The sequence below is a fragment of the Penicillium alfredii genome (genome assembly GCF_028826965.1).
Source record: "Penicillium alfredii strain IBT 34128 chromosome Unknown utg000005l_segment0_segment0, whole genome shotgun sequence".
NCBI lineage: Eukaryota > Fungi > Ascomycota > Eurotiomycetes > Eurotiales > Aspergillaceae > Penicillium > Penicillium alfredii.
The window spans coordinates 3,111,409-3,129,809 of NW_026622702.1; the positions used below are offsets into that span (position 1 = coordinate 3,111,409).

Genomic DNA, 18,401 nt, shown 5'->3' on the forward strand with positions numbered 1-18,401 from the left:
GAGAATTATTAGTTCGTGCCTGTTGAGTAACTCGAGAGAGAGAAAAACGAGGGATCGGACAGGGGGAAGATTCCCTTAGGGCTTCCCTTCTCCGTTTGACAACATTACTCCTTTCTTTCTCTGTCTCGACGTTATATTCCGGGGCTCCCGACGGATCATGCAGCCCTCTGCTGGGGATCACATTATCATTTCAGCCTTTGGACCATGCTGATCGCGCATCCCTAGCTGGGTGCAGAATGGGCAAGTTGACGTGCTCAACGTCATAACCGCCAGTCAAAAAAGTAAAGGGAAAGAATAAAAGCACTCGGATACTGCCGAGGACAAGAATCATAATCATAAAAAAGAAAGAAAAAGAAAAAGAAAACGGAAAGAAAAACAATTGTGGAACATGCGGCACGCGGAGCAGCAAGGGGTCTTGTCACCCGGTTCATGCACGAGTCAATAGTCGCGGTGATAGTGCGCCTCCCCTGGGGCCGATCCCTTTCCTCTCTCTCTCTCTCTCTGTCTCTCACATTTTTTTTTTGAACTGTGGGCTGTCACAATTTGTCACGGTGGAGCCAAAAAAAAAAAAAGAGTCTGGGTCGAAAAATTCGCCGATTTGTTTATTTTCTTTGCCAGCCCATGGGTTCATGGATTATCGCGAACTTGGAACTATCGTCGGATAACCCTAACAAGGCCCAATAGACCACTCTCCCCACCCAAGCCAACGTTTACTAGCGCTCCTTCACACAAACTCATTGACCCACTCTGTAGCTGGGAAGAAATATGGTACATTGACCAATCACTCTACATAATCGCCGGCGTTGGGATATCAATTTCATTATTGACACTAGTGCGGTTCGCTCCAGCTGTACAGATAGTCACTCGGCTGGGTTCGCAACTGGCCGATACTCGGTCCCCACGTCAAACCCCTCTCCTGGGTCTATACGAGCATATTCTTTTGATGTGATGAGGTCATTCCGCAAATAAGCCAGGGATACTTTCACCGTGGCATGCGCATGGGTATTGACTCGACTGCAAATCGCTAGCAATGCATACATGATTATAATCTCCCCGTCTATAGTCCCAGAGGCCTCATTACCGTTTCTTGGACGGCCGGGCATTTTTCTCGCGCCGCTGCTGCTTCTGCTTGCGCGCTTTGCGGATATCGTCCGTCGACCGGATCTCGCTCTTCCCTCCAGCCGCTGCTCCACCCATCTTGCTCTGCTGCCGGTCCCGCGCCGCCGCGTTCTTCTTCTTCATCTTGTCGTAGTCGCCCCGCAGGGGGTCCGCCCGCTTGGGTGCCTGCTCCTTGTGATGCCGGAACCGGCCGCCAAACCGGCCGCCACCCCGGCCTGAGTTCAGTCCCCCAGCCAGCCCGGGCGTCTCGGCCTCGCCAACGCGCGGCATGGCCTCGAGTCGCTTGCCCTTCTTCCAGGCCTGGAACCGGCCGCTGCGGAAACTGGCTGCGATCTTGGCTCCGCTCTCGCCGCGGACTAGTCGGTCGCCCTTGGATCCGTCTTCGTCGTTCTGGCGCGCCACGTACTTCTTGTGTCGTTTGTCCCAGCGCATGATGGACCGCGGCTCGGCAAATCCGCGTGCGCCTTCGTCACCGGTCAGATCCATTGTCGCGCTGCGTGACGCTTGGGTAAAATTCGAGTTTGTTCCCGAGTGCACTCCGTACGCCCGGTCCTCCGTCAGGGAGGTGTCGGTCGGTTTGTAGCCCATGAAGTAGTCGGGATTCTGGAAGGATGTCGCAGAGACCTCGCTCTTTTGGCCAGTTTGATTGTTGTTGTTGTTGTTCTGAGAATAGGCGGAGAATGTGACCTCGAGATCGGAGTCGGATGCGATGGACATGTTGTCGCCAGCCTCTGACGGCACGTCATCATCTTCCACGCCCTCTTGGTTTGCATTGCTACCGCCCGACTCGGCAAAGTCAGACTGCTCTTGGGCTTGTGCGCGCTTCTTTTTGGTATCAATTGATGTGCGCATGCGCTTAATCGTGTCCGTGGCCTCGTCTCCATCTGGCTTGCCACCACGTCGGTTGTTCGTCTCAAAAATTGTCTCCTGTGGCCGGTACCCTCCAATCCGGGTCAGCATCTTATCGCGCTCCGCCTCCATCTGGCTACTTTCGTCGTTGAACAAGGCGTGGATGGTGGACCACTCTTCCGAGCTCACGACCTGCTTCGCACGCTTGGCACTTTCCAATGATGCCGCGTTCCGTGTGCGCATGTAGAGTTTTTCTCCCTTTTGCGCTACCTGTCGCTGTGAAATGATATCGGTGTTTTCTTCCAGCGTCCGATTAACCCACTCGCAGCTGTGGGACAAGCCGTCGCGAGGAATCGTCCCCACGGCGATGTCTTCGGCGAAATTGACGTTGTTACCTGCCTGACGACCCAGCACCAGCTTCCGTCCCAAAAAAAGCTGGAGGTCAAGCAGATATGGCGCATCTGAGTCGCGGACAAGACTATAACTCCATCCCTTTTGGCCGGCACGTGCGGTACGACCGACACGATGGATGAAGATCTTGGGCTGTGATGGGAAGTCGTAGTTGATGACGTTGGCAAGGACTGGGATATCGATACCTCGAGCAGCAACATCCGTCACCACCAAAATGTTGGAGATGCCGTTGCGAAAGTTTTGAACTTGAATTTTACGGGCGGTTTGATCCAGGGAACCGTAGGCGTAAGACGTAGCAAATCCCGCCTCTAATAGTAGAGCATAGAGATAGTCGACGTGGTGCTTCGTCGCGGCGAACACAATAGTCGAATGCTTCGTAGGAGACTCCTTGAAGTTGCCAGGCTTATCTCCTTCCGATCTCTTGCGCTTCTTGGGGCCCTTTGGTCCCTCTTCCTTGCGTTTTTGCGAGACTTCGGTGGGGCCGGTGGGCATTTTGATGACCTCGTGGAGGATGTGGAGGAGAGCACCCTCCTTATCGGAAGACTTGACCGCAAAGAAGGCGTTTTGGAGATCAGGCGAGATTTTGCTCTCGGTATCCAGACGCACAAGACTTGGTTCCTGGAGACCTGCCCGAGCAAACTCAACGAGTGACTTGGGCAGTGTCGCGGAGAAGAGGAGCGTTTGCCGGGTTGCAGGCAATCCATGCAGAATCTCGGTCAATTGTGCGGCGAAACCCATTTCGAACAATCGATCCGCCTCGTCAAAGACAACGTATCGAATACTGGACAGATCCAGCCCCATCTCCACCTTCAGGTGCAGGAACCGACCCGGGGTCGCAATCACGATGTCGGGATTGCCCGCCATCATCCCAAACTGGTCCTCTAGACTGTCTCCACCGACCAAGAGAACTGCTCTCAAATCAGTTCCTCGGCCCATCTCCTTGACCACCTTGAGGGTTTGCAAAGCCAGTTCACGCGATGGAGACATGATCAATCCCCGCGCGCCCACCGTGCTGCTGTGACTCTTCAACTTCTCGATCATGGGGATGACGAACGCCGCTGTCTTTCCGGAACCGGTTCGCGCCATACCCACGACATCTTGGTCATCCATGATCACGGGGATAGTCTTGCGCTGGATTGGAGTCGGGACGGAAAATCCTTTGCGAGTGATGGCCTTTAGTAGACCCGCATTTAATCCCATGGCCTGAAATCCACCACCCTTCTTGACTGTACGACCTTTGAGATTTGAGCCCTTCCGGTTGGCAGATGCCTGCTGGTTCGCAATGAAAGCCTCATCGTCATCATCGTCTGCTCCTAGGAAATCGAGATCTTTTGCAGGTGCCGGCTTTTGTTGCCGAGGTTGAGAAGTGGTAGCATCGTCGGAATCACTGTCATGTTGGAACAAAGCATTTGTAATGTCGAATTCATTCTCCGACGCAGCTGGAGATGCTGCACGGCGAGGCATTGTTGCGGCTGGAAGACGCCGGCTAAAAGGGAATGGCGAAGATAATCTGCTAAGCTGCTCGGCCCATCGATGAAGCAGCCTGATAACCAGAATTTTCGATCAAACTGAAATGTCCAAGCAAGTGGATTTCCCTCTGTCGCACTGCGACTTTCTGCTCCGCAAAAAAAATCCAAAAATTGCCAGGGCGGTGAGCCCCGGATCAACTATATCCCTGACATGCAAACCAGCCAAACAGCCCCACGACGCGTCCGACACGCTCCCCAATCGAGTAAAATGGTCTTCTATTTATCAGACCCTCACACACAAGCATTATGGGTAGGTGGCCACGCAAAATCCTTTAGGGTCAAACTAACAGCTAGTTTGTCACAGATGGTGGCTACAGTTATAACTCCTTCGCCGGCCAAGGTGGAGGAGGAGGATACATGCCCGGCGAGATGAACAGTCCCGCAGGAGGAAAGGTACAGTCTCGAGTTTCGTGGTTGAATCGAACCAGTCAAAAACTGACGCGTCTTTAGAGCGGCGACCGCGATAACAAGACCCTACGCCCCGTGACGGTCAAGCAGGTAGCCGACGCCACGCAGCCGTACCCCGAAGCCCCGTACCAGGTCGACGGCGCGGACGTGGCCAATGTACTCTTCGTGGGCCAGGTGCGCAACATCAGCTTGCAAAGTACCAATGTCACCTACAAGATCGACGACGGTACGAGCGAGATAGAGGTCAAGAAATGGATTGACTCCAGTACCGCCGACAACATGGACACGGACGACGGCAAAGTGGCCGGGGTCGGGAAGACTGAGGTGCAGCTGAACGGGTACGCCCGGGTATTTGGCGCCATCAAGTCTTTCGGGAACAAGCGTTATATCGGTGCCCACAGCGTGCGGCCTCTGACCAACATCAACGAGCTGCATTGCCATATGCTCGAGGCCACTGCTGTGCACCTCTTCTTTACCCGCGGGCCGCCTGGTGGTGCTCCAGCGGGTGCGGGTGCGAATGCTGCTGGAGCTGGCGGCGGCGATGCGATGATGGGCGGGGCCGATGACTACACTGCGGGCCAGAACCGGGCGCTTGCGTCCATGTCTCCTCTTGCCAGGAGGGTCTACTCCCTGTTAAAGACTGAGCCTCAAGATGATATTGGCCTCCAGATGCAGGACATTGCATCTAAACTGAACCTGCCACCAACCGATGTCGCCAGAGCAGGAGAAGAGCTGCTTAGCGCTGGTGTGATTTTCTCAACAATGGATGAGCAGACCTGGGCAATTCTCGACGGCTAGCCTTTCGATTCTCTTGGAGGCTTTTCTTTTCCAAGATCGAATTTCCGTGCAGACACTCAAATGATATCATGATTGATCCACTTGCATAGCAATAGATACAATAGCAGAAAAAGTAGCCGAGAATGCAACCAACATCCGAAATATACCTCGACATCCCTGTGGATATATGCAATGCTGTAACGCCCACGCTGAAGAAACCAAATAGCCCAAAGCTCTCCACACGCGAGATTATTATTGCGGGTCAGTCGACAGAAACAAAATACAACTCCCCAAGATCACAGTCCCCACCACGGTGAAAACAACCTGCGTTTTCCAGCCACTTTGCACCAGCGCCGCCTTGCGACTATACTTCATGACGGTCCGGGCATAGTTAGCGAACCCATTAACCAAACACATCAGACTGAGGACCCAGAAGATAATGCCAAGGGGCAAAGCCATACGCCGCTCAAGAACGGTGGGTTGCTCGCGGAAGTGGAAGGAGATGATAATAGCCAGGGATACAATAGCGAGGTACATAGACAGACGGAGCCAAGAGAGAAAGGTGCGCTCATTGGCACAGTGATCGCGAGCATCGGACGTGCTGTTTTCGAAGAGGAGCTCGCCAAAAATGGGGGTCGAGAGAAGAATGTGTCGCTGTTCTTCGAGGTGTCTAAAATCAAAGGTCAGACCAAAACACACCCTAGTATACATCCCCAAGATACCAGGAGCACCATCCATGGTCATATGGACTGAAAAAGTCACAGTATGGAGTTTCTGGAAACTTGGAGACTTGAAGAGCAATGACTTCATGATCGACGAGGCCTTATCGGGTCGACTTACTCGTCCACCAGGACCGGCTTGGAATGCGCCGGGTTGATCAGAGGGTTGTAGCGTCGAGAGCATGAGTTGCTCAGTTGAGTTTGAGACATGTTTGCCAGTGAATGCAACCAAGGCCATCCTTGACCGAGTGCATTGAGAGCTGAAGAAGAAAGAACCCCAAAAAAGCTGGAGAAGCTGCGCGGTCATGTGACGACGCCGCTTACGATATTGGATGTCACCCCCCACGATCGACTCTCTTTTGCAGCGTGTTGTGGCTACAGAATGACCAGGATCAGCCCAGCTGCAGTCGCTTCCACATCCTGCCTCCACTGGCCACACGGAGCTCTCTGGTGGGTCAACCCTGCGGGGCTTCTCAGCACGCGCTTGAGTCAATCACCCATCATACGAACGTTTGAGTCATCCCTGGTGTCCCTTGCCTTTAAATCAGGCATTCCGAGAACCAGGCCATGTGGACCACCGATCTGGCAATTAACAGGATCTCATTAAGTCAGACTTGATACTGGGGTAATGGATATGCTTAGGCGGACCCATACTTCCATTGTGTCCACGGGCGTCTCCACTTCTGAGGTTCCATCGGTCCCATCTTCCGCCTTTTCTCTTTTTCCCTTTGCGGCCGAAGCTCTTTTCTCTTCCCTCTATTCACGCTCTGTCTTGTATAACAGGGAATTTTCTGTGGTAGATGATGCGGGCGATACTGTAAAACCTGCCCGCATTCTTTCTCGTCAATATGCCTCCCCACAATGTCCGCTCGGTGGAGTCCGCAGAGCATCAAAGCTCGTTCAGCCGGTCATTCACATCCAGCTCGCCCATCGCCGCGTCGGCGATCGCTCGAGACCTCGCCGACTTTGCTGACGAAGACCCGAATCCCACGGATGGAGGCTCCGAGTCCTCAACAGTTCGCCTGGCCAGCAGTTATGCGAGCAACCCCCATTCACTGGCAGGCTCTTATCGTCGCCCGGGGTATTTCACCACGGTCAGCCATGCGACTGTGGTCCCAGCAACTGGCGAACCGCAGCCAATTACGCAGGGTGAGCGCGAGCAAGCCATCGAAGAGGAACGGTATCTGCTCAGTGATAATCGTGTTATCTCCGCCGAACACGCCCATGCAAAACCTCACGGTTTGCAGCATAAGCTGAGCGGGATTCTCCCGGCCTCGTCTAAGCAGAGTCCTTCAAATCAACCTGGCTCTCCTCCAGTCTCTGGGGGTAGGGATGCAGAGGCCGACTCCGCAACGGAGACTACAGCTCTACTGGGGCCGTCCGGTAACCGTGAAATGAGCCTAGACGAGATTGACCGAAAATGGGAAGAGGCTGTTACTGCTGGCCTCATCCACACGACGTGGAAACGAGAGGCCAAGGTCATTGGGAAATACTCGCTTCCGTTGATGGTCACTTTCCTGCTGCAGTATTCCTTGACCGTGGCCAGTATCTTCACTATTGGGCATCTGGGCAAGGAAGAGCTTGGTGCAGTCAGTCTGGCCAGTATGACGGTCAGCATCACGGGAAATGCGGTTTATTCGGGCTTGGCCACGAGCTTAGATACTCTGTGCGCCCAGGCATATGGCTCAGGGAAGAGGAAACTGGTGGGTCTGCAGATGCTGCGGATGGTCTGGTTCCTTTGGCTCGTAACCATCCCAATCGCGGTGCTTTGGTACTTCTCGGAGCATATCCTCACCAAGATTGTGCCGGAAACAGAGGTGGCCGCTATGGCGGGCCTGTACTTGAAGATCGCCTTGCTAGGCGCTCCTGGGTATGCCTGCTTCGAGAGTGGCAAGCGATACCTGCAGGCCCAGGGTGTATTTTCGGCCTCTCTATATGTGCTTATTGTATGCGCGCCGCTTAACGCGTTTCTGAATTGGTTTTTTGTTTGGGTAAGCCAGCCTTCGAAGCAGACTTTCTTGACTTCTATACTAACCTGCCCTCAGAAATTACAATGGGGATTTATTGGTGCTCCTATCGCGGTGGCAATCACCGAAAATCTTCTCCCGCTCTGTTTGTTCGTCTACGTCTATTTTGCCGTGGGCTCCGAGTGCTGGTGTGGCTTTACCAAGCGAGCGTTCCAAAATTGGGGCCCCATGATTCGTCTCGCGCTCCCAGGTCTGATCATGGTCGAGGCCGAGTGTCTCGCATTTGAGGTGTTGACGCTTGCATCGAGTTACCTCGGCACATCCGAACTCGCCGCCCAGTCTATTCTGGCAACAATTTCCAGCATTACATGGCAAATCCCATTCCCGCTCTCCATTGCCGGCAGTACTCGGGTTGCGAATTTGATTGGGGCGACGCTGGTTGGCGCCGCGAAGACTTCGGCCAAGGTGAGCTTCTGTGGGGCGGTGATTGTCGGCTTGCTCAACATGCTCCTGCTGTCGACATTGCGGTCATACATCCCAATGCTATTCAGCTCCGACCCCGAAGTCATCGATATCGTCGCCCAGGTACTTCCCCTTTGCGCCGCGTTCCAACTGTTCGACGCCCTGGCCGCGAACTGCAATGGCATTCTGCGCGGGCTGGGTCGCCAGGAAGTCGGCGGTTATATCCAACTGTTCTGCTACTATGTCGTTGCTATGCCCATCAGCATGGGCACCACGTTCAGCTTGGGTTGGGGGGTCATGGGGTTGTGGGTCGGTGTCGCCATAGCGCTGGGACTGGTTTCTCTCATCGAGGGCCTTTTCATCAGCCGGGCCAACTGGGATCGCTCCGTTGAGGAGGCTCTGCAGAGGAATGAACTGACTTGATTCGATGAGAGTCGTTGGAAGGCAACCGTTCTATGTGGTTGCTGTTCATGTCTATAACGAAAAGTTCGATGATCATGTGCATTTGCGTTGATATATTAGAGTGCATCTAGAGTGAATATGATTTGATTGCATGTATATTGCTCTACAGAGGTTTTTCTTTCTCACATCCTAGCACGATAGGACATTGCGAGTCCGTCTTTCTTGCTCATTAATGAGAAGGATTTACTATATGCAGATCCAGGATATGCAATAAAAAGAAAAAGTCATTCTTCATGTTCGTGTTGGATAAATTGGCAATGTGCAGAAAACGAGGCTAAGGTATCAATTCCATAAGTTGCATAGTGTTTCAGAAATGCAAGAAAAAGGAAATATAAATGTAAATACCGAAATAAATCTGCGATCACCCTCACATCCGGCGGATCTCCTTCTCGCCCTTGTACTTGTCAAGGGCCGGAGTGCCCAGGTGGCTCCACCACTCGAACAACATCGAGTTGCAGATGAGCTTGAACCACGGCGTGAATTTCAGCCCGGGCTGCTCAAACATAGCCTTGAGTTCGTCGGCCGAGACGTACGTGGTGTCGCGCACCTCGTTCAGGTTGGGCTCCAGGTCGACATCGGCCTGGATGAAAAGAATATAGTCCACTGCGGGAGGTCGTTAATGGCTATCGAAAAACAACCGTCCGTCTCCGGTTACAAATCCATACCTTCGTGTTCTCCCCACTTGCCGTCACTTGGGGCTTTGTAGTGGATTCTCGTAAAGAACTCGAACTGGTCCAGCGGCACCTGCTCCGGCTTAATACCCAGTTCGTGGTTCAGTTTCCGCTGCGCGGCCCGCTTCACGCCCAGCACGGCAGCATCCAGTTCTGCGCCCGTCTCCCCGGGAATGCCAAGCGGATGTGAGCAGCAGGTGTTGGTCCACATGTCAGGGAAGGTGATCTTCTCGGCGGCGCGCTGCTGCAGTAGGAGACGCTTATTGGAGTCGAACAGGAAGACAGAGAAGGCGCGGTGAAGAAGACCCTTGTCGATATTTGTCATTATGTGGCCTGTCCCATACCCACATTATCAGTATCCGTGTCTTGCAATCGGGGTTCGTTCCCCCCTCCAACATACGGCCCCTCTTTTCGTTGGGCAGTATTGCGCTCGCGGCGCGGAGAACCTACAGGTCTTCTTGCTGGCACTTCCAATAGGTCGGTCGTTGTTGTCCAGCACAATGCACACTTCATCCATCAGTCGCACCTGCTCCTCGTCGTATCCCTCGAGATCGCTGGTTTCGCGGGCAGTTTGGTTGCTGTTGGTGGGGAGGACTTCGCGAGCCAGCGAGGTATCGACTTCGGGGAAGAGCGTTGCGACGTTGTCCGCCGTGATCTCCGGCGGACTAGTTATAGTCATGGTCGCGCTCATAATGACGGCAAGGTGGGTTATTGAGGAGGAAAAACAAGAAGAAATTCAAGTGAAGAGACCAAAAAAATGCGGGCGGTGATGGGGGGTCTCTAAAGGCGGTAGAGATCGACGGGTACCCCACGATGTTTTTCTTTTTGCTTTGTTTATCTCCCAAGTCGATGGAGACAACTTCAAGTCTCATCTCATCTCTCAGCTACTTTGATTTGTCCATTCAGGTCCAAACCAGACCTGAGTCGTCTATCTTCAAAGGAATATCCCCCGGTACAGTTCCTTTGATACCAAGTGTGGATATTGCCAGATGCATTCTGGTTCATGGAATATAAATGAACTAAAGCTCCTCAAAGGCGCTAATCACTCCAGCCCCAGGCTGCTCAGCTTCTGCAATTCTTCAATCTCTTCGGGTCCCAGCAGCCCCAACTTCTCCCGTCTCGTGGGTGCTTTCGGGTCGAAAATCGGCTTTTCTGCAAGCGCGGTTACCCGGGTCCCATGTCTCGGCTGTGACCCCTCGTAGTCCCAGCTTGCATTGTGGATTGTGATTCTGTCGAGGTGTCAGCATGTGGCCATATCAAGCTTCTGGGAAGTGCAACTAACCGGTTGTCCCATAGTGCGCTCGTCCGGGGACTCCACTTGAAGCGAACCTGGATGTCGGGGTTCTTCTCATACACATCAAACAGATATCCCAAGATCACGTCACTTTCTGCCTTATCGAGTCCCACGATGCGGTCCGTCATGGCGCGGTTGACCCAAAGTGCCTTCCATCCGGTGGCAGGGTGGACGCGGACGATCGGGTGCTCACGCTCCACAAACTTGGGCCCAGCCTCGGGGTTCTTGCGGTCCAGGTAGGGATGAGCGGATCGGTAAATAGCCGTCTTGCCGTCGATAAACTTGCGGAACAGCGGCGACAACTTCTCATATGCTGAATATCCGCTGGCCCAGAGAGTATCTCCACCCACAGTTGGCACCGTGTCGTTATGCAAGTGTGTCACTCCGGCGGGCTGTCGCTCGTGAACGAGGTCAGTGTGCCATCGGGACGAACCTCCCGGTCGACGGAAGCTGGCTGGCGTCTCGGTTGCTTGTAATGCAGGCCAGATCACAGTCACTCCTGCGACACCAGGCACCTGGGGCACTTGTGGCTGAAAGCGAAATTATCAGTGATCTGGATGAGCATTAGACCAAGAGATGAATCATACATGAACCTCGATCTCGCCAAACCACTCTCCCAGTTCTTTCTGCTGCTGAGGCGTGATATCCTGATCGCGGAAAAAGACCACACTTCGTTCGGCAATCAGCAAGCCCAGCTCGTCCTTCTGCTGATCGGTCAGATCCTTCAGCTGAAGGCCGACGATCTCAGTTCCAATGTGCCTGGTCAACGGGATGACTTCTTTGGCAGCGGACAGAAGGGCTTTCTTTTCGGGGTCGGCTCGGCTGCCGGGCTCTACGTGAGGGCGATCATAGTCCCGCACATTATACACATCGTCCGAATAGAGCGGACGCGAGGGCCGATAGGGGTATCCTGCACTTAGATCGATGCCCGCCTTCTCCAGACGCTCTCGCGCAGACCCGGGGAGGCCCAGAGTATCCTTCCGGGGCGGCGCAACGTCAACAATGCGCGAGTCAATGGGAGCGGGAGCCATAGTAAAAAGAATATGAGATATTTGTTGAAGACTGTATGATTATCTCGAGCATATCGACGACATGTGCCATATTTAACGCTGGCATAATCAATCTGCGATCTGCCTGGTTGATATCTGGGGTTTGAGCACCTCATCGCCGCGCGCTATTACGCCTTCTGCGGGCCACGCAGCCTGCTCATTCAACGGTCACTCAAATGTACCCTTCGTCTCTTCCTTCTTCAGAGCAATTCGATGCTCGACCAATCTCTCGCAGTCTTGCCCGTACCCACGAGCGGGGCTGCGATCTCACAATTTACCACCCAAATCACGCTGATCGCGGGATTTCTAATCCGCCAAATGTCGTGCCGTCTGTTCCGATAAGCAATGAAATGCAATTGATCTTTTAGTGCAGACAAGATTGCGAATGTCCGGGTTCAGATGTTTTCATGGGAATGGCGGAGCCATGGGGTTTTATACCGGCACTATAGGAAATCTCTTTTATCTATACATCTCCCGAGAGATTCGGAAGCAAACTCATTCCAATCATCATGAGTGGACATTCCCCTCGTGTAGCAGTCATCGGCGCTGGAATCAGTGGCGTGGTGACGGCCGGCCATCTTCTGGAAGCGGGTATTGAAGTGACGGTTTTTGAAAGAAACCACGCCGCCGGTGGAGTCTGGTAAGCACATTATCATCATCCGGTTAGTTCCAATATATACAAACCGCCAATGCAGGCTCTACGACAAGCGGACACCGATCGAGGTACAATACCCGGCTGCCAGGCCGTCGGATGCAGAGCAGCATGTGGAGGATGGCCGAGACAAGATAGAGAGGCAGTTTCTGTTACATGCACCACCAGGGTAAGTTGGAGTCTTTCCATTTTTGATACAACATTTCTGATGCGAAAATACTAGACCGTGCTACGAGAGTCTCACAAATAATGTGCCGACGCCATTGCTGCGCACCAAGCTCAATGCGTGGCCTGAAGGCACCGCGCCATTTGTCAAGCATAATGTCCTCAGAGAATATATTCAAGACACGTCCAAGAAGGCTGGCGTTGATGCAGTGACACTCTATGGGACTCGAGTAACGAAAGTCTACAAAGACGGATCGACGTGGCAAGTCCGTTGGTCTTCATTGCACAACAACACCCAGACGGCTAGTTTAGCGGAAAAGCAAGAAGCATCTGTAAGTGCTTTTGGTTAAGAATCTAGATTAATCAATACTTACTTCTTTGCAGACATTCGATTCCGTTGTCATTGCGTCGGGCCACTACCACACACCTCTTATTCCCGATATCCCAGGCCTACCAGATGCCAAAGCCAAATGGCCCTCGAGGATCTTTCATTCCAAGTCCTTTCGAAGGTCTGAAGGGTTCAAAGGAAAGGTAAGCAAAATATATATATTCAATGGTGAGCTGGCAGCGGTACTGACTTCCACTAGAATATCCTGTTGGTTGGAGGCGGCGTGTCTTCCTTGGATATTGCTCGAGAAATAAGCCCCTTCGTGCATCAAATCCACCAGAGTACCCGTGGCGGTGCCTTTGATTTCCCGTCCAGCGCACTACCCGCAAATGCCACGAGAATCAGCGAGATTGCGGCATTGGAACTGATTTCATCTGAAACGGTCCAAGAAAACGAGCATTTGGCATTGACTATTCACCTCAAGTCAGGCGAAACACTGCCTGATATCGACCAGATCATTCTCTGCACAGGCTATCAAATGGTGCTCCCGTTTCTGGCCGAATATAACAATCATGATCTGCCCGTGACCGAGGCCAACGAGTCTGTTCTTGTCACGGATGGTACCCAGGTGCATAACCTGCACCGCGACATCTTTTATATTCCGGATCCAACGCTGTCGTTTGTGGGGATTCCGTTCTATACAGCTACGTTTACTCTTTTTGAGTTCCAGGCTATTGCCGTGGCTGCATTTGTTTCTGGAGTCGCGCAATTGCCGTCGACAAAAGCCATGAGGGACGAATATACAGATCGAGTCAAGGCTAAGGGATATGGGCGGAAGTTCCATTCCTTGAGAGAGGAAGAGCGGCCCTACGTGAAGGGTCTAGTGGATTGGGTTAATGCTGCGAGAGTGGCCCGTGGCCTTTCGTTGGTTGAGGGTCATACTCCGACTTGGATACAAGAAAAGGAGGCCCATTTGGAGAGACTCAATCAGGTTCTCAGCGGCAATACACAGACCGAGACTCCTGAGACTCGTGTTGAGGGGCCGATCGAAGTGGATGTTGCTGTTTAAAGTGGAATTAGTTGCAATTTCTAGAGGGATGTCTCGATATTATGGATCAACTTGATCCTTGGGAGATATAGAAGTATATATTGTTTTTCAACACTTCATTTCCTCTCAGAACAATCACTGCAAATATTCAGCAACGGAAATAGTCAGCAATACTTCACTACTCTATCAAACCTGGCAAAACCTCGGGATTCCCACTTGGAAGATGCAAGAGGGGAGTGCTGGCACACCATCGCCGAATTGTATGACGAGCTCCCTGGGGACACCACGGATGATTTGCCTACGGGATGCCCCCGACAATCCCCCCCCAAAACAAGGAGCCAGCTCCTAGAGATTCGGCGAATCTCCGCTTTGGAGAACAGATAAGGCCCAATTTAATGGATGTTGAGCGTCCGCGCAGGAATTGCGTGAACCAGGCTGTCGATAATTCGACTGCTCCCTCTTGATGGAGCCCATGGCGAGATTCCAAGCAACGTCAACCTGAAGCATTTCCCCGCCTGTTAGTGTCTCCCAAATCTCTCTTTCAGAGTGCTTGAGTGCTTACTGGGCTGATTTAATGTCCCCAGAGACGCACGTCGCTAGATAGCGCATTCTTCGGAACTCCCGACATTCCACGACTAAACTTGTTTCTAACATATAAAGAATGCCACTGAATCATTGAGATCCTTTGAGACCCAAAAGAAATTATTGTTGGAAGCACTCAGGTCATTATGTCGCCCACCCACGCCAATGAAGCGGCCGTCGATCCTGCGACGCCCGTTCAGAAGAATGTCAAGCGCAAATGGGTGAGCTACATCTGGGACACATTCGACAAGTCACCCGAAGAGCGCCGGCTACTCTTCAAATTGGATTCGGCTATTTTGACCTTTGCATCTCTGGGTGAGTTCCATTAATGAAAGTGGTATGTGTTGATGTGAGGGCTCATTGTCGATAGGATATTTCATCAAATATCTGGACCAGGTCAACATCAACAATGCTTTTGTGTCTGGGATGTATGGCCACTTTCACCCATGGTTTTTTTTTTTTTATAGAAATTTCGTAATAACCCTTCACAGGAAAGAAGACCTGGGTCTATATGGCAACCAGCTCAATTATATGCAGACCTGCTGGACCGTTGGTTATGTGATTGGCGAAATTCCTAGTAACCTACTTTTGACGCGCATTCGACCGAGATACTGGATTCCAGCCATGGAGGTGAGAATTGTGTGATTGTATGTGGATGAGGTTTCCCACGCTGACATCCTCGCAGCTTCTCTGGACGGTTCTCACATTTTCACTGTCGCGATGCAACACGGCAACGCAGTTTTATGTGTTGCGATTTTTTATTGGTGTGGAATCCAAAGCCCATACTATAACCCTGATAGGCAAGATTAACTCACGCTGGTAACAGGGCTCGCGGAGAGCACATTTTATCCCGGGATGCAGTATATCATCGGCTCGTGGTACCGGAAAGATGAGCTTGCCAAACGGTCCTGTATCTTCCACACGAGCAGCGGTATTGCCAGCATGTTCTCGGGATATCTGATGGATGCCGTCTATCGGCTCGGGGGACGGGGAGGCTTCAAGGGGTGGCAATGGTGAAAAGAAAATGTGCAAGGTCCAAAATCGTGATCTGATTCTAACTGCGTGACAGGTTGTTTATAGTTGATGGGGTTATCTCCTTGCCCGTGGCTTTGAGTGGGTTTGTGGTGCTTCCTGATGTGCCCGAAATCTCGAGTCCGTGGTACTTGAGCAAAGAGGTAAAGGCGCTTTCTTGATATCACAATTTGATGCTGTTTCCCTGCTAACGCTAGGAAACAGGAGGTGGCTCTTTCACAGAAACGGATGCACTTGGAAGGCAGGCAGAATCGGGAGCCTTTTACTCGAGCGAAGCTGAAGAAAATCTTCTCTTCGTGGCACATATATTTGCTGACCCTGCTATACATGTGAGTAAAAATATTTCGAAGCTTTGTTCAATGAGCCTAACGCTAACACCCAACAGAGTCTTCAATAACGGCGCCATTGGTAGCCAGCCCGTCTTTCAGCAGTGAGTTCTATCCCAGAAATATGTCCGATGAGTCCATTTTAACCTCTGATGCAGGTTTCTCAAACACTCCAAGGACCCCAAATACTCGGTGGGTCAAATCAACGCATATCCAACAGCGACGTATGCGGTTCAGGTTGTGACCACCCTCACTTATGCTTGTGAGTTACCTAAAATCAAATTGGATTTTAAATATCTAACATTCTTCGAGGGACATCGGATTCAATCCTAGGAGGCAGGCGCTGGCCGCCAATTATCTTCGGCGCTGTAAGTACATCGGCATGCGGCAATGGATGCCATGGACACAAAGCACTGATATATCATTCAGATCGTCAACATCATAAGCTACGTCTCTTTGGCAGTATGGGATATCCCCATGGGCTGGAAATGGACCTGCTACATTATCTGTGGAGCTGGATTTGGAATCAGCGGGCTTTTGATGGCGTAAGTCATCCCCATCCCTAGCCCTGCCCCGGGTATCTCAACACAAAGATTAACTCTTTTGCCCAGTTGGACCCATGAGATCTGCTCCGAAGACAACGAAGAGCGATCCCTGGTTATCGGGAGCATGAATGAGCTCGCCTACGTTTTCCAGGCCTGGCTGCCTCTCATTGTCTGGCAACAAGTCGAGGCACCAGAGTATCGAAAGGGTTTCATCACTGTCACTGTTATGTCTGTGATTATGTTCATCACCACTTTTGTGGTTCGGGATCTTCATCACAAGGAAAAGAAACAGAAGGAGTAGGTTAACCCTCCCCTTTTTGATCTCTTCCTTTTGCCTGAACTATGTCTGACTCGCATGCAACGCCAGAAATCGTACCCAAGAGACTGAAGAGACGGAGGATTTCTCGGAATCGCCGGCCATCACCCCGGTAGATACTAAAGTCCCCAAGACTTAATTCACTAAGGGGTTGGGCAATTTCAATGTACCTAGGTAGATATATTGCAGAAAAGGTGCTTCGATAGAGTAGTCTTAGACATTTATAATGAGTCGATTTCTTGAGAATGCCGTGGCTCTAGTCACAGTCTGACGAAAAACTTGAGAACTATTCGATGTAGATAATCCAAGTATAATGTGCTTAAAGAATTGTGATTCTTGAAATCAATAGTATCTGCATAAGGGCTTAGCTGATGGTGAAATTGGCAGTATTTATAGAGGCTAACTCTAGAGAGCTGCTGTGCAATGAGGAATAGAGCTATCTAATTGACCGAACCTGGGATCTTGAAAGAGCTGTTTAGGTCGATTCTCCCTGGCTTTCTTTTTAGCTGAAATGCTGAAGCTAAAGCAATTAGGGTCCTCCAAGCTTCTACATCTATGCTTAGGCCATGCATTCTGCACGTCAACTTAGTCTCTACATTAAAGCATAGCCTGAGAAATTAAATCTACAACTTTCCACAGAGCATTCAATCTTGGAAGCGACTAATTGATTAATCACCTCTGCAATTGATCCATGGATAACGGACTATTCGGTGGAAAGGAAATACCAGCAACACAAACCAATGTCCATTGTGTACCTTGATTGAAGTGCGTCAGCACAAGAACCTGAATTGAACCGATTCTTGAAATCTTCAGAGTATAGATCCCAACTCCCGATCCTAGCTCATATCAATTTGATCGCCCTCGTCACGCTATTTTTCTCGTGGGACCGCCCTACAGTAAATAGTCGCTGGCTCAGTCTGTGTGTTCATGAACTGTCCCTGAAAACCCCTCGGAGAGCCCTCGGGGGAATTCCAGAGGCCCAAGCTCAGGGGGACAGGGGTATAAATTGGAAACCAGGAAATTGAATTCAGGCACAGGCTTGGTGGATTGAGAGGAGGGATCATGTTCTTCCACTAGCCCGACAGCCCTGAGCGGCACCAGATGCGAGTAATGGTCGCATTTTGTTTCCCGATTCCGTCACGGACTCAGCGTAGCGTGTGATGGATCCTTGGAGTCATCATTGGGGCAAGCCAAAAATGAGACAATAGCAGACAGGGGACCATGGCCAGGACAGGGGTATGTTGGTCATAGTATCTTTTCGTTGGCTGTCTGTGTCTTTTCTACCCCCTAAGTGGCTTTTTCACTAGGGCAGATGTGGATTTCTGCGTAGATCGTTGCTGCTGATTTTTCTTCCTTTGTTCTCGGACAACCAATGCGAGCCTCGCTGTGACAGAGACGCTATCGGTCTTTTCGGCTTAGAGCCACATCCTTTGGCTAGCATAGACCATAGCTTTATCGCTCAAAGGGACAATCGAAGGCTGGCGCATCTGAAGATCGCTAGGGGGCCACATGGCAAATGCCGCCACCATGCGCCGGACGCATAGTGGCATAATGGTTGCTCGATAAGAAACAAAGCAAGATCCCATGTGTACCAGAGCGTCAATCAGGCGTCAACTATGGTAATTCCGGTCATCCCAGATCACCCTATGAGCATTCTCCCTTTTCTGGGGGCCCACATATCGGGCTATTG

At 51.6% G+C, this 18,401-nt stretch overlaps 8 protein-coding genes across 8 annotated transcripts; 4 read left to right on the forward strand and 4 right to left on the reverse strand.

Moving 5' to 3' along the window:
- Window positions 1–1,077: 1,077 nt before the first annotated feature.
- On the reverse strand, window positions 1,078–3,843 carry NUU61_004595 (ATP-dependent RNA helicase DBP10; the record flags this gene model as incomplete). Its single annotated transcript, XM_056655177.1, has 1 exon — window positions 1,078–3,843. One exon carries the CDS (start codon window positions 3,841–3,843, stop codon window positions 1,078–1,080), a length of 2,766 nt encoding a protein of 921 aa, XP_056513204.1.
- Window positions 3,844–4,154: 311 nt separating this feature from the next.
- NUU61_004596 (uncharacterized protein) lies at window positions 4,155–5,114 on the forward strand (the record flags this gene model as incomplete). The annotated part of the gene is made up of 3 exons (XM_056655178.1): window positions 4,155–4,158; window positions 4,213–4,301; window positions 4,359–5,114. 3 exons carry the CDS (start codon window positions 4,155–4,157, stop codon window positions 5,112–5,114), a joined length of 849 nt encoding a protein of 282 aa, XP_056513205.1.
- Window positions 5,115–5,345: 231 nt separating this feature from the next.
- NUU61_004597 (DUF202 domain-containing protein) lies at window positions 5,346–5,996 on the reverse strand (the record flags this gene model as incomplete). The annotated part of the gene is made up of 1 exon (XM_056655179.1): window positions 5,346–5,996. One exon carries the CDS (start codon window positions 5,994–5,996, stop codon window positions 5,346–5,348), a length of 651 nt encoding a protein of 216 aa, XP_056513206.1.
- A 664-nt stretch (window positions 5,997–6,660) lies between these two features.
- On the forward strand, window positions 6,661–8,664 carry NUU61_004598 (MATE family efflux transporter; the record flags this gene model as incomplete). Its single annotated transcript, XM_056655180.1, has 2 exons — window positions 6,661–7,803; window positions 7,858–8,664. 2 exons carry the CDS (start codon window positions 6,661–6,663, stop codon window positions 8,662–8,664), a joined length of 1,950 nt encoding a protein of 649 aa, XP_056513207.1.
- A 406-nt stretch (window positions 8,665–9,070) lies between these two features.
- On the reverse strand, window positions 9,071–10,065 carry idi1 (isopentenyl-diphosphate delta-isomerase IDI1; the record flags this gene model as incomplete). Its single annotated transcript, XM_056655181.1, has 3 exons — window positions 9,071–9,306; window positions 9,369–9,707; window positions 9,825–10,065. 3 exons carry the CDS (start codon window positions 10,063–10,065, stop codon window positions 9,071–9,073), a joined length of 816 nt encoding a protein of 271 aa, XP_056513208.1.
- A 351-nt stretch (window positions 10,066–10,416) lies between these two features.
- On the reverse strand, window positions 10,417–11,699 carry NUU61_004600 (TauD/TfdA dioxygenase family protein; the record flags this gene model as incomplete). The annotated part of the gene is made up of 3 exons (XM_056655182.1): window positions 10,417–10,603; window positions 10,657–11,198; window positions 11,256–11,699. 3 exons carry the CDS (start codon window positions 11,697–11,699, stop codon window positions 10,417–10,419), a joined length of 1,173 nt encoding a protein of 390 aa, XP_056513209.1.
- A 527-nt stretch (window positions 11,700–12,226) lies between these two features.
- NUU61_004601 (putative FAD dependent oxidoreductase) lies at window positions 12,227–13,931 on the forward strand (the record flags this gene model as incomplete). Its single annotated transcript, XM_056655183.1, has 5 exons — window positions 12,227–12,357; window positions 12,413–12,538; window positions 12,593–12,866; window positions 12,919–13,065; window positions 13,122–13,931. 5 exons carry the CDS (start codon window positions 12,227–12,229, stop codon window positions 13,929–13,931), a joined length of 1,488 nt encoding a protein of 495 aa, XP_056513210.1.
- Window positions 13,932–14,638: 707 nt separating this feature from the next.
- NUU61_004602 (putative MFS transporter Liz1/Seo1) lies at window positions 14,639–16,850 on the forward strand (the record flags this gene model as incomplete). The annotated part of the gene is made up of 13 exons (XM_056655184.1): window positions 14,639–14,807; window positions 14,863–14,920; window positions 14,984–15,122; window positions 15,178–15,256; window positions 15,319–15,505; window positions 15,562–15,667; window positions 15,729–15,853; window positions 15,910–15,954; window positions 16,009–16,112; window positions 16,163–16,218; window positions 16,280–16,395; window positions 16,462–16,692; window positions 16,763–16,850. 13 exons carry the CDS (start codon window positions 14,639–14,641, stop codon window positions 16,848–16,850), a joined length of 1,503 nt encoding a protein of 500 aa, XP_056513211.1.
- Between the last annotated feature and the right edge of the window lie 1,551 nt (window positions 16,851–18,401).